This window comes from Streptopelia decaocto (assembly GCF_964273445.1).
Source record: "Streptopelia decaocto genome assembly, chromosome: 9".
NCBI classification, from domain to species: Eukaryota; Metazoa; Chordata; class Aves; order Columbiformes; family Columbidae; genus Streptopelia; species Streptopelia decaocto.
This window is the reverse complement of record NC_138664.1, coordinates 21,272,906-21,286,071: the sequence shown is the minus strand read 5'-3', so window position 1 is coordinate 21,286,071 and position 13,166 is coordinate 21,272,906. Positions and strand designations below refer to the sequence as shown.

General features: G+C 50.0%; 1 protein-coding gene across 1 annotated transcript in view; it reads right to left on the bottom strand.

Annotated features, from left to right (window-relative positions):
- The window catches only part of ALPK3 (alpha kinase 3), a gene marked incomplete at its 5' end in the record, with an annotated part of 33,605 nt that overhangs the window by 19,305 nt on the left and 1,134 nt on the right, over nt 1-13,166 (bottom strand). The window contains 2 exon segments of the mRNA XM_082061293.1: nt 2,876-2,997; nt 5,953-5,991. Of these exon segments, the coding sequence (XP_081917419.1) occupies nt 2,876-2,997; nt 5,953-5,991 (161 nt within the window).

Below are 13,166 nucleotides of genomic sequence, written 5' to 3'. Positions count from 1 at the left end.
CTTTGCTTGAGCAGAAAATGGGACCACAGAATCCCAGAGTGTCAGGGGCTGGAAGGGCCCTGGAAAGCTCATCCAGTGCAATCCCCCATGGAGCAGGAACACCCAGATGAGGTTACACAGGAAGGTGTCCAGGCGGGTTGGAATGTCTGCACAGAAGGAGACTCCACAACCCCCCTGGGCAGCCTGGGCCAGGCTCTGCCACCCTCACCCCAAACAAGTTGCTTCTCAGATTTAAATGGAACCTTCCAGTTTGCACCCATTGCCCCTTGTCCCGCAACTGGTTGTCACCAGAAGAGCCTGGCTCCATCCTCCTGACACTCCCCCTTTCCATCTTGATCCCCAGGAATGAGTCCCCCCTCAGTGTCCTCTTGTCCAGCTCCAGAGCCCCAGCTCCCTCAGCCTTTCCTCACACGGGAGATGCTCCACTCCCTGCAGCATCTTGGTGGCTGCGCTGGACTCTCTCCAGCAGTTCCCTGTCCTGCTGGAACTGAGGGGCCACAACTGGACACAAGATTCCAGGTGTGGTCTCCCCAGGGCAGAGCAGAGGGGCAGGAGAACCTCTCTGACCTACTGACCACCCCCTTCTAACCCACCCCAGGTCCCATTGGCTTCCTGGCCACAAGGGCCCAGTGCTGGCTCATGGTCACCCTGCTGTCCCCAGGACCCCCAGGTCCCTTTCCCCTACGCTGCTCTCTAATAGGTCATTCCCCAACTTATACTGGACCCTGGGGTTGTTCCTGCCCAGATTCAAGACTCTACACTTGCCCTTGTTCTATTTCATTAAATGTTTCCCCGCCCAGCTCTCCAGCCTGTCCAGGTCTCTGATGGCAGCACAGCTTCCAGTGTCAGCCACTCCTCCCAGCTTGGTGTCACCAGCAAACTTGCTGACAGTCACTCTATTCCCTCGTCCAAATCACTGCTGAATATATCGAATAACACCGGCCCCAGCACTGCCCCCTGAGGCACTGCACTGGATCCAGGCCTCAACTGGACTCTGCCCCATTGACCACGACTCTCTGGCTTCTTCCCTTCAGCCAGTTCACACTCCACCTCACTCTCCGCTCATCCAGACCACGCTCCCTCAGTTCAGCTGTGAGGATGCTGTGGGAGACTGTGCCAATTGCTTTACTGAAATCAAGAGATCAGTATCAGGTCAAGTTTTCAACTGGGTGTATTATAACACACCAGGTTCCGCTCCGTGTTCTGCCTACCAAGATGAAGGGTGGACTGCGGGGAGGGCTCCAAACTGGACAGAGAGCATATCTGACTCTAGACGCTGCTATTCTGATTTTGGTACAAGCAGAGTTGGTTATTCCTTGGCAGTGTCTGCTGCACAATATGGAGTGAGGAGTTTCTCTAGTTTTTCCAGGAGAGATCCTGGAAAGGACATGGACATGGCACCTGCCAGGCTCCCTTGGCTGAATTCTCTCTCTTCTCTCCTCCTGAGAGGAAACTGAGCACGCTGGCATCACACATCTCATCTTGACAAAGCCCAGCTAGAGCTGACGGTATCATTTACAGTTTGCAGGCAATTAATTTTCTTAGAGGGAATTGTCAGCCTCAAGGTGAAGTTGGTAACGACTTAAGCCAGCGAGAGAAGCCAGGATTAGGCAAGAAATCTTGCGAGGGAGGTCAGTGCCGCCCCATGTCCTCACAGCACAGTCTGCAGCACTTTCCAGCAAGGGAAGGTGGGAGACAGAATTGGCTCTGCTCTTACTCACCATTTCCCAGCGTATCTAAACATCACTGATTTTTTGACCTCCAACACTCCTGCTTTGCACAATGCTGAGTTCCATGCTACTGCACAATACGCCAAGTTTTTGCTGTTAGAAATCTCTAGTTGGGGAAGCTCTTCTAACGAATCCCTGAGGGATCTCCCCACTTGTGCCCCAGAAGCTGCTGAAACTAAGGATCGATAAAATCGATATTTCAGTTGTACCCCTGCGAGTTCAGAAACCAGACCTGTAAAACAAGTGAATCTATATAACAGACAAGAATTCAAAGCCAGCAGCTCTCAGAAGGGCTCTGTGTTGCCTTTACAGCATGTTTCTAATGGCAAATGAGATACCTTAAGGAAACTGTTGGTCCTTGTGACTAACTGGAGATACCCCATTCAATCCAAAACTTATAGACCTGTTGAATGTCTCTCACTGAGCAACCTGTTGGAACAAGTAACGTGCAGCATCAGGAAGGGTCACAGAGCTGTAAACAAGTCCATACCATGGGAAAAAAGAGGTTTTAGAGTCTCTGTATTTAAAGGACAAAAGCTCATCAGCAAAGGAGCCGCCTGCCTTTCCACCAATGGGCCGCCATGCCACATCACCGCGATTCTCTTTTCCAGCCTCTCCTCCTTTCACAGCCCTAACCCCTTCCTGCCCAATGTCAGGTTTTAGCTCATTAGGCAGAAACCAGCTTTTATTTCAGCCGTTGACAAGCACAGAAGCTTCTCACCAACGCAAATGCAGCTGCGCTCTGAGCATTTACAGCAGCAAAGAGCTGGAGCTGGCTGCAGCGCGACAGCCTCGGTCCTCAAAACTGCAAATTCCTAAGCTATGAGGCCAGGATTAGCAGAGATTAGGACAATCAAATGTAGCTGGCCCAAGCAGTAACCAGCATATTCCATTTTATGGTCTTTAATTTGCCTTGTTCGAGATGTTAGGTTATGCCTCTGCCTCTTTACGACCTCAGGTGTTTTTCCCCGCGCCGCCCCTTGAATTAAAGCTGAAATCATCATGCAGTTGCTGAATCTTTACTTGGCAGCCTGACAACAGCAGACTTGTTAATCTGTTCTCTTGTTATCACTTGCTCCAGAGTTTAACTAGCGCACGTCCAGCAAGCGAGGCAGGACCGGGTTATTCGCTGAAGACGCCGTTACCTGTCACTATGCACGTGAATTTAGCGTCAGAGTCCTCGGACACAGCCCGGGATTTGATAGTGGTTTCAAAGAGCGGCTGCGTTTCCTCCGTCAGCTGAGAAATGATTGCGCAGAAGGTGCTCCTGGAAGATTCAAGAAGCATTTCTTAGAGATCAAAGTACTAGAAAACCAAAGGGTCCCCTTCCTACCTCGTCTGGGAAGCCTGTGCTCGTGTTGCCAACCCTCCTTCCCCCCATCAGCCTGCACTAGGTTGTTCACAAGTCCAGCCCAGCATCAGGTATTTGACTGTTTTTCACTCCTAAGATGACTCTGTCACTTCAAAGCGTCGGTTGGGGGACATTCCCTTTGTCTCAGCCCCTGTGGCTATCGGGGTAATGAATGTCAAGAACCATTTGAGCCCTTGATTGCAGCAGAACATTGCTTTGATCAGCCAGCAGGCTCAAAGCAAGACTAACAAAGTCAGCTTCACGTTCCCGGTGCTGCTTTCAAGTGTCGTTCCCTTCACTGGGATCTGACTTGATTTGTGAAGACTTCCCCTTGGGGTTTCAGGCCAAGTGTGAACAGAACGTCCCTTCTGAACACAACTCTGAATGAAGCGAGGCTGCCTGCTGCGGGGACGGCTCACCAAAGTGACCTTAAGCCCGGCTTGTAGCTTTCTGAGCTCAGGAATTAAACGTGAAGCTGACACCCCTTCCCCGTTTAACCTCTCCCTGCTGTGGGTGGGTTCTGGCACTATGTCCTCCATCTGTGTCCTCCAAGTTCAGGGTGGGACACCCAAACAGCCACAACTATCCGAACAGTGCAACCTATGAAGCTCAAAAATGGACCTTAGGTTCTGCAGACATTTAAGCACTGTTCAGTGATAGTGATAAATCAGCGTGTTCATAGGGCACTGCCAGCCAAGAGAGGGCCCAGGAGATCTGGGCTTTCTTAAATAAAGGAAAATGATTTAATTCCAAGTTGGGTCTTCATTCCGATAGCACTCTGGGGCTCTTGGAAGGGAAGAGCTTCTTCTTTCATTTTTCCCTCTGTAATTAAAACACTACATGTTTACACAGAGAGAGAGAGAGAGAGGACCCCGAGGTCTCGAGTGCAAGGATCTTAGGAGGAACAGCAAATATTGCGAGAGAACCGGCAGCTCTACTTCTACCATTTCCAGCAGTGAAAAGACATTCCTTAAACAAGTGATGAGCTTCTAGAGACATGCAAGAGGTGGAACAAACCCCCAAACCACTCCTGACACAGCTCTATTGTGAGCAGAGGGGCACATGGGGGGACCCCAGCCCCACAAGCAGCCCCTGGCTCGCAGGCAGGATGCTGGTGCGGCTGCTGCTCATGCTCTACCTGCTGAGGAAGCAGATTTGTTCGGGAAAAACAACAAAAACGCCACATTTAGCATGAACCCAGCAAGGTCAGGGACTGTGTGCACAGCCAAAGGGGCTGGGAGAGCTCCAGCCACCGCAAAAACTTACCTGGAGGCTGCAGCACCGGGGTTTTCACTCTGAATTCCTGCTAGAATGGGTTTGTAAGAGATGCCGGGAGATGGATCCCCCAGCAACAAACCCCTGGGGTGCAGCGGGAGGGTCACGCTTGTACGGGTGCGGGAAAGGGGCTGTTGCAAACTTGCCTCATCTACTGAACGAGTGTTATGGCAACTACGTCCAAGCACACGTGTGGGATGGGGTAAAAAACAGTGGAAATCAATGGGCCCCAGGAGACTGGTCCTGGCAAGCGACTCTTCACACAACTAGCAGGCCAGCAAAGGGAGCCAACAGAGACCAGAAAAACCTTCCCGCTCTCCAACCCCAGGAGAAAAAACCTCCCATTTCCAAAGAGCAAGGCAGACAATCCGGTACCAAGGCAGACAACCCGGTACCAAGGCAGTTACTGGTGAGGTTTTGAGGGCCCCTTCAATCCAGACCCCCAGCCCTAGACCAGTAAATGCCTTTTAGCTCCACACCAGGAACTTCCCAAGCGTCAGGGAATGTTTCTTACCCCAGCAGGAGAGCAACCAGATCAGCATCTCGACAAGAAGTGATGTGCGCACACACAGAGTGACACTCGGGACACAGTTTAACCCCAGTACCGTGCACCAGGAGTAAGTCTGGTCCATCCAGTGCAAACCCCACAGCCAGGTGAAATCCAGCAAAGGCTACTGAACGGTTTAGGAAAGCAGCATCCCAGTGGCTGGGGGCTCCACAGGCAGGTGAATCGGAGGCCACTTGCCCAACGTACACTCGGCAGAAGCCCTGGAAGGTCTGTTGAACCTTTCAAAGAAACCATCGTGTGGGGCACGGGGGGGTTTGGAGACTGTGGGGCTCTCAGCTGCAAGGAGACTTGCCCTGTTCCAACTGCTTTCTAAACCAGTAATTCTGAGCATTCAAGAAATGTGATACAAGGCGGCAGCCGCTCTTCCTCAGGCCCTCCCAAAACTGCGTCTTTGTGGCAGAAAGAGCCCCAGAGCCCAGGAAGAGGACACCAGCAATTCAGTAGCCTTTTGACATTAAAGAGGGATTTCCATACAAAAGCAGTCTGCAGGAAAAGGAGATTTGAGAAGCGTATTCCTCTTTTCCTGACTTCTGGGTTAGGTGTGGAGAGGCCTTTCCCTCCACCCTTGCTCCTCTACCTGCTCCGGCAGCAGAAACCAGTGACGCCAACTGACTTCCAAAGGTGTGATTTGGTCCAAGTACAGCCCCACGGGTGCATTTCAGGGCAGGGTCCAAATGAATGAAGATCTGCACAGGGTGGCAGGGGGGAAGTCTCAGGGCAGGCACATCTAATTTTTAATGTCTCTGTATGGAAGTCTCACTTTAATATCAAGAAGTAGCTGAACACCCATTGTTTGGCTATGAAAGAGGAATATTTCTTGCACCTTAACACAGGAATTACAATGAACATTCACTTTGCTGTCTGCAGTTCGAGCAAGTATTAGGGATTGGATCATGCGGAACAAGGCTGTTAGATCACTTCAGGGCTCTCTACTAATTAATTAGTACCAAAGCATTACAGATTAATCATGTGCAGTCAGATTCAGCAAAGTGCTTGGTCAGAGCAGTTTTAATGCAATGTAGTTTTACCTTCCTAAACTGGAGGGAGAGAATCTGCTGCTTGATAAGCTAAGCAAAAAACAGCATAAAAACCATTAGACAAGAAAAGCATGAAAAGGAGCTGAAATAAATCGTTACAGAGACGTATTAATGATGAGTCGTTTTGCGCAGGTCAGAGTTCCTATTAAAAGAAGGTTCAGCTGCCTCGCTCAGGCCGAGTGCCAGGCCGCGCAAGCCACATTGTCAATGGAAATCAAAGGCTGGAAAAATGAAATGGTTGTTAACCGCAGAGAATCAGTGTCAGGACACCGACACCAGTAGGTTCCCGAGAAGCCTTCCATGCACCATCCGCAGCACCGCGCTCAAAGCAGGCAAGGCCACCGGGCCACGGAGCGTCAAACGGCAGGACGGGGTCCCGAGCGGGTCACCCTCTGTGCTTCCCCTCTGGAGAAGCCAAAGCCCCTCTGGGCGCTGTACACGGCTACTGCAGCGTGCCAAGCGAACCGCTATGGGCTGGCAAAAGAATGAGAATCGAAGAAAAGAAGTCGGCTTTACAAGAATCTACGGGATTCTTGCGGGAATGTGTTAGAGCGTTAAATAACTCAAAAGAAAAAAATAATCAAAGACCCAAGACCTTCACAAGGGACACCCAGATGAGCTACTTACCAGTGGCCACCAGCTCTCCCAAGGTGTCCTCCCCAATTGTGGGATGGTGGCAGCCGCCCCTTGCAGGACACGACCCCTCACACCGACCAGGAGCAGTTCCCAGACCATGAATTTACCCACAAAAGCCTAAACCCAGCTAGGGAGCAGCGAGCCAACCGCACGTCAGCTCCATCCGCAGCCACGCGGAGCTACGTGTTAATGCTGCCCACGCCACGGCCTCGCCGAAGCGACTGCAGCGCAGACAGCCCTGTGGGGACGCGCAAATCCCCACGTCGATACGCGCAGCCTGGCCAAACCTTCTCAGCCCAGCACCGAACAACCCGATTTCAGCACTTGAAGATGATGCTACAGAAGCCGACGTGGAGAAGCAAGGTGGACATCCTTGGGTCTCACACCCATCTGGGTGTCCCGACCGCACAGAAGGCAGTGGGGCTTCAAGTCTTGCCCTAAAACTGATCACGGAAGGGCTCTGAAAAGGCCTCCTGACGACCACATAGCACTTCCACCTCTGGGGGCGGAATCGCCATGCAAATAAAAGGAGCTCAGCTGGAAGGCCTGATGCTTTTCCCAATGAAAAAGTGCAATTATTTGTGCACAAACCCCAGCCGTCTGAAGAGCTCAATGGCTCCTCAGGAGAGCAAAGACAGAAGATGTTTCAGACAGGCGCTCAGGAGGAGCTTTAACCCAACACACACGGGTGGCACTTGCCTTTTTGGCAGCAGCTTCACCCTCTCCACCCCTGGCCATCCGATCCCAATCCCCCCCAGCACCAACTGCTGCTCGCACAGCCAGAGGATGAGCAGGCCGGGCGTTATCCAGCTGGAAAAATCAAACACCGACCATAACAGGCTGAGGATCGGCCACCCGACCCGTCCTGCTCCGCGGGAGAAGCCACACAGAGGAACTTTGTCTTTAGGTCCTTCCCAGAGCTGCGAGACAATGCGCCGATGTGCTGAGTCCCTGCGCCGCTCTGTCCAGCTGCAAACACAATTCACGGGCACCAACATGAATTATGCCTCACCTCCCAGCTTTTCGGGATCCAAACACAAGTGAAAAACGTCCTTTTGGCCCCCAGGAATCCTGAGGACGCAGCATTGCTTGAGGAGCCAGCAGCAAAGACGCTAAAACAATTGCAGGAGAACGCTGGCCTAGGCAGAAATGTGGTTTTAAGCCCAAGTCCTTGCATACGAATGAGGACTTGGCTCGGACGTAAAGTAAATCGCACCAATAGCCAGAGGCAGGATGAAGGTGTCTGTGCCACGATGCCACGAACGCCTTGTGCTCATGGATGTCATCAAACCGTGAGCCTGGTCGGTACTTGTTCAAATCTGCAGGGCCGAGCGCACAGCCTGGGTTTTATTCACCGCACATCCCGAGACACGCGGCTGAACACGGGCTGAGGGTCTCCTGGGGAGCTCTGATATTATCAAAAGAAAAAGGCCAGAACCACAAAGACCCACGCATTAACTGAGGTTTAACCTCAATATGCTGCGGAACTGAGCAAAATTTGCTTTTCAGACTAGAGACTGAAGCCCAGAGAGAGGAAAAGCAGCTCTGAATGCTTCAACCAGCACAGGTGGCACTTCACTTTGTGTTAATTACATTAATGCTGGGCATGGCCAGGAAAACCTCCGTGTCTCACACCTTTTCACAGCTTGAGAAAAGCCCTGAAAACACAGATTTTGTTATTAACCACAGTCGCACCGGACCATGAGAATTATGCCCCTCTACTATGTACCTTCCACCAGCCTCAGTTCTTTAAATTCCATTTCATTCGATGTTTTCAAACTCCTCTGGACATTTATCATCCTCTTAAAGGTTTTAGGCCTTCAACTGCTCGTGATATTCTCAGGAAGTGAAGCCAGTCTTCCCGTTTTTCATGCACTTGTCAAATTTCAGTCTTGCTGCAAGGGGAGGAGGCAGAACTGTCAACAACACTTGTTTTCATCACTTAAAATACTGCTCGAGTTGATGGGCCAGGCTGGTACATCACCCAATGTAATGAAAAGTTAACTGTTAAAAAGTTAAAAACCATAATTTTAAATCCAGCACCTTCTCTAAGCCCTCCCATGGAATTCTCCTCTCTCTGTATTTCTTCTCCCTGAGATACAGAAATCTTCCTCCTTCCAGCCGTATGGAAGTCAAAATAGCTCAGGAGACCCTGAAATAGGCTTCACAGCAGCTCCATCTTCACACGCACAAACGGAATTGATCTGCTCGAGCTGCAACAGTCACTCATTTCATTAATTTCAAAGGAAACATTTCAGTGCTCTTCCACAGGACGAAAACTGAGCCACGCGCGAGTAAACAGCAAAGCGACGGCAGCGAAGCCGAGCCCTCCGCGCTGTGATTTCACAGAAAGAACGATGCACAAAGCTCCTCAGAACGAGCCCGAGGACGGGGCCGTCCCGCACACGGTCCCTGTCGCTGGCACCGCGACCCGTGACATTATTGGGCATGTTTTACACACGCGGGCTTCCAAGTATAAGATTTCACATGAACTTCTCTGCCTCCAAGGTTAACTCTGCTTGAGACAAATACAAACCACCCCGAGCACCTTCTCAGCTGTCAGAGCGAACCGTTTTCAACGTTTAAAAGGCAATAATTAAGTTTTCATGTACACATGGTTGTGCTTGAGCTTTTCCCTGCCCTGTGTCTCGCTTCTTATCAAGCACTTCATGCACACGCAGAAGGAGCGCGTTTGTGTTTCATATACCATGGCAGTAACTATCAGCAACGCTGCGATAAAGTGAGTGCTATGGAGCTGTACGAGTCACGTTGTTATTTTACAGAGTGGAAAATGGATGTATTGAGTCTTCACTTGTCAAGGTCATGGAACGAATCGATGTCGGAGCTGGAGAAATACGGCATTTTTTTCTGCAGGTGATTTACTTTGAGCTGAGATGAACACAGGCTTGCGTGTAACAATTTACAGCTAGATTTCATTAACGGAGAAGGTGGGGAACAATAAATTAAGTTACACGTTCCTGTAAGAGGGCTCAGATCTGTGTATTTTAACTCTGAATTATCGCTGCCTTTATGATCCAAATTAAACCGGTAGCGAGTTGAAAGACATGAAGGAATGAGAAAGAGCAGAAGAAAGCACAGCAAATATTGGACAATCAAACGTACGTTGACACTTTTCTGGAAACTGATTGCGCGCAGAAGATTATTTGTGGCTGTGAAGGTGAAAATACAGTTGTGGGTAAGAGCTGTCCCGCCTTCCTCTCCTCAGAGCAGGCCATGCTGTAAAGCGGGAGATAACAGCCTGGTCCACCTGAGACTTTCCTCCCCTGGCTAAGACAGACTGAGGATAGAACCGGTTTTAACTCCATCCCCTGGAAAGCGCCTCTGCTGTAGCACAAGAGGTGGCTGGGGCAGAGGAGACCACGCTGCCCCCTCCACACAACCACAGGAGAGGGAAATGGCCCATTTAGGAGGTTTCCAGAGAAGAGCAAAGTTCACACATGTGATATATTCTGTATCTTAACGGTGGGTGTGAAGAGCCCTGTTTGCCCAGCTCCACATCTTGATCTTCCAGCCTTAGGTCATCGCTCCTCAGCCTACAGACTCAGCTCCACTTGGCTTTCTAGGAGATAAGGACAGGAGGCTTTAGAAAGGGGGCTGAAAAATGCAGTTTGGGGTTGTAATTCACTGCACACAACCAGCAAGGATCCCCGTTCAGACATAATCACACCCACAGGAAAACAACGCTTCTACCCTGGATGATGAACCCTTGTGCCTTTCGAGTGGGCCTGCATGTCCCTGCTTTCAGAGTTCGGGACGTTTCTGTCAAACAAGACGGACGCACCGAACTCCCTCGGATGCCACAGCTGGTATTTTATCAGGGATTCACAGCACTTGTTGCCAAGAGCAAAGTCCCGCAAGAAGTTACAGGTGCCCAAGCGCTGCAGAAGGAACTCCTCCGGACTAGGAAAGCTAAAGACGCTTTTCAGGAATGAGCCCTCCTGTGTTTTCAGCTCGCTTTATTATAGTAACAGATCCTTCACCTTCATCTGATATTACATGCAAAGCGAGAGGTACAAGATTGGGAATGGTTTCCAGCCAGAAAAGCCAGGTGGCAAGGCGCTCTCCTGAGCTTAACTGCCACCACAGCCAGGGCCAGCCGGCCAAGAAGAGACCAGAGGCAATGTCACTCTGCTCTAAAAATACCCGCGGGTGATGCGGCTCTGACAGTAGAAAGATACTTAAGCGAGGAGGCCACGCTGTAACGAGACCGAGGAGCAAGGAGAGGTGCAGATCGCTTCCAACGGAGGAGTTCGCATGGGACTCAAAGCCTCTGCCGTAAGGTTTTACATAACGTTGCGTGTCTCTGCAAAATAAATTCTCCAGACTCCGCTAATTCTTACACAAAGGAGACCTAAAGAGATATCTGGAGGTTGTGGCCCATGAACACAGCTCACGCAGCTCAGGACTGACAGATTCTCCTCCCGCTGCCTGAAGTTATTAGAGTCAAGTGCTTTGAAACGTAAGAGTTAAAACCAAAACACAACAAAAAACCCAACCCAATACCTACTGGTCCTCTGGTGTCAGGGATGCTAAAAGGCTGACACAAGAAAGCCAGGAATCTCCTGTCACCAAGGTGTCTGCTCACAGAGAAGATTCTTCCTCAAGACCAGCTCCTAAGGGCACAACAAGTAAATATCCTGAATGTTCTGTTTAATAAAGAGATGATGTTCTCTCTACGGCCACTTTCAACACTGTTCTTTTGGCCCCTGCAACACCACCTCGGACAAATTCTACAAGTTAAAAAAGCAGAAAAAAAAAAAGTGTCCTGGTTTCTAAATCAATATCCTTCAATTTACACAACATCCTTTTCTTCCTACGGGATTAGGGAGACCAAGATGATCCAGACTGTTGTCTATATGGGCCATGAATGCAAGCGTATAGGTGAAACACGGTTGTGAGCAGGGATTCCTAACCTCAGTTTCTTTTCATAAAGATATTTCCATGTCCCTAAGTGTCTCTATCATGTCACCACACTTCCTACAGCTTTCAGAACGGGTGAAGAGAGCAGGGAAATTCTTTGGCTAAACACACTTGACAAATACATATAAAGACAGAAAAAGAGCAGCCTGAAAAAAACATCTTCTTCAGATCAAAATACCCGTTTTTGCTTTCTAACCAGCACCGCAGCCTCCCACTGGAACTCTGTGCCATTTGTCCCGTACTTTTGTTAGCGACAGACTCAAATTCAGCTGAATGTTATCTGCCGTTACGCATGTCGCTCGTCTTGCTTTTCAAGTTCTCCCAGACAAGCTCTCCAGATGTTCCTGGATTTAATTAAACTCCTAATTGCCTTCTGAAAGTCTTCTTGCTACACCGTTCCACTCGCTCGCTTCCAGAATTGTTGTGATACATTATTGAATTACAGGACAAAAACCAAACCTGATTCACGCCCTTGCAAGAGTTTCTGCGCATCTTGGCTCAAACCTTCAGCACTTGTTCAGGGCTGTGTGGGGAACGAGACTTTTGCGCTACTCCTCCTTTATTCATTAGACCAACTGAAGGTGTCACGAACACGGGGAAAGGGCAATTTTGCTATGTAGCAGATATTTATCCACCGCTTCTCACAACAGCAGGGGCAGCCACCGAACCTAAGGGGCCAAATGAAATTACCTTCAAGGACCAAGTACATAAGCAGGTTGAAAAAAGGGGTTGGATGATCTGTGGAAACCGAACGCACTGATTTAAACGTGGTGATACAGAGTCCCGCTGCCTGTCAGTCTTTGTTTGGGACTCAGACCTTTCCAGATTTACCGTGCTGGAGCCGGAGGACACTGCGAGTCGAACCTACTCGGGAAGGGAATAAAAGTCAAGCTACAGGCAACAAAACCACCTCAACATCTTATTTATTAAAGACTCTCTCTACTTGTGATCCGCAGAACAGAGTCATGGGGCTCGGTTACAGATTTCCTTAGCACGGAACAGTCTGTGGTCACGGGCTGTAGGGTCACTGGTTGGTACTGGAGATGCCACCGCACGCAGGCAGACTGCAGTCAGATCGCACGTTACCGTACAAGCACAAAGGAACTGAATCAAGGCAATTAAACCTTGGCATTCCCCCAGCTCTAACATCTGACTTCCAGGCGGCACGTTTTTATCTCTTTTTGGCCCTGTATTTATTTTTACGAACCTCAGAGTCTCTGAGGCATCGAGCCTCGACACGCTGGAAATGGACTATTTATAAATCATCAACGGGGAGCTGGTTTCAAGAGCTTACAGACCCAAGAGCAATCCTAGTGAATTCAAAGTAATTTATAGGCTTTATTCTGAATAACTAACACAAACACCCACGCCTTTGCATTCGCTGGCATGTTGCCTTGTATTTGCTAACCGCAGCCAGTCTCATCTGACAACATGCTTATCACAGCTGCGAACAAAGCCGTATTCCTACCCCAGACCCCCTGCCCGAGGCCATTTCTGACCCAGGAATGCCGTTCGCGTCGCCGCACAGCCCCTATCTACATTGTAGAAATACCTTTTTGGCAACAAGATAAGGCGCACACGCCGCGGGCCCCTCGCTCGGAGCCTGGCGCCGATAACACGCGCGGCTT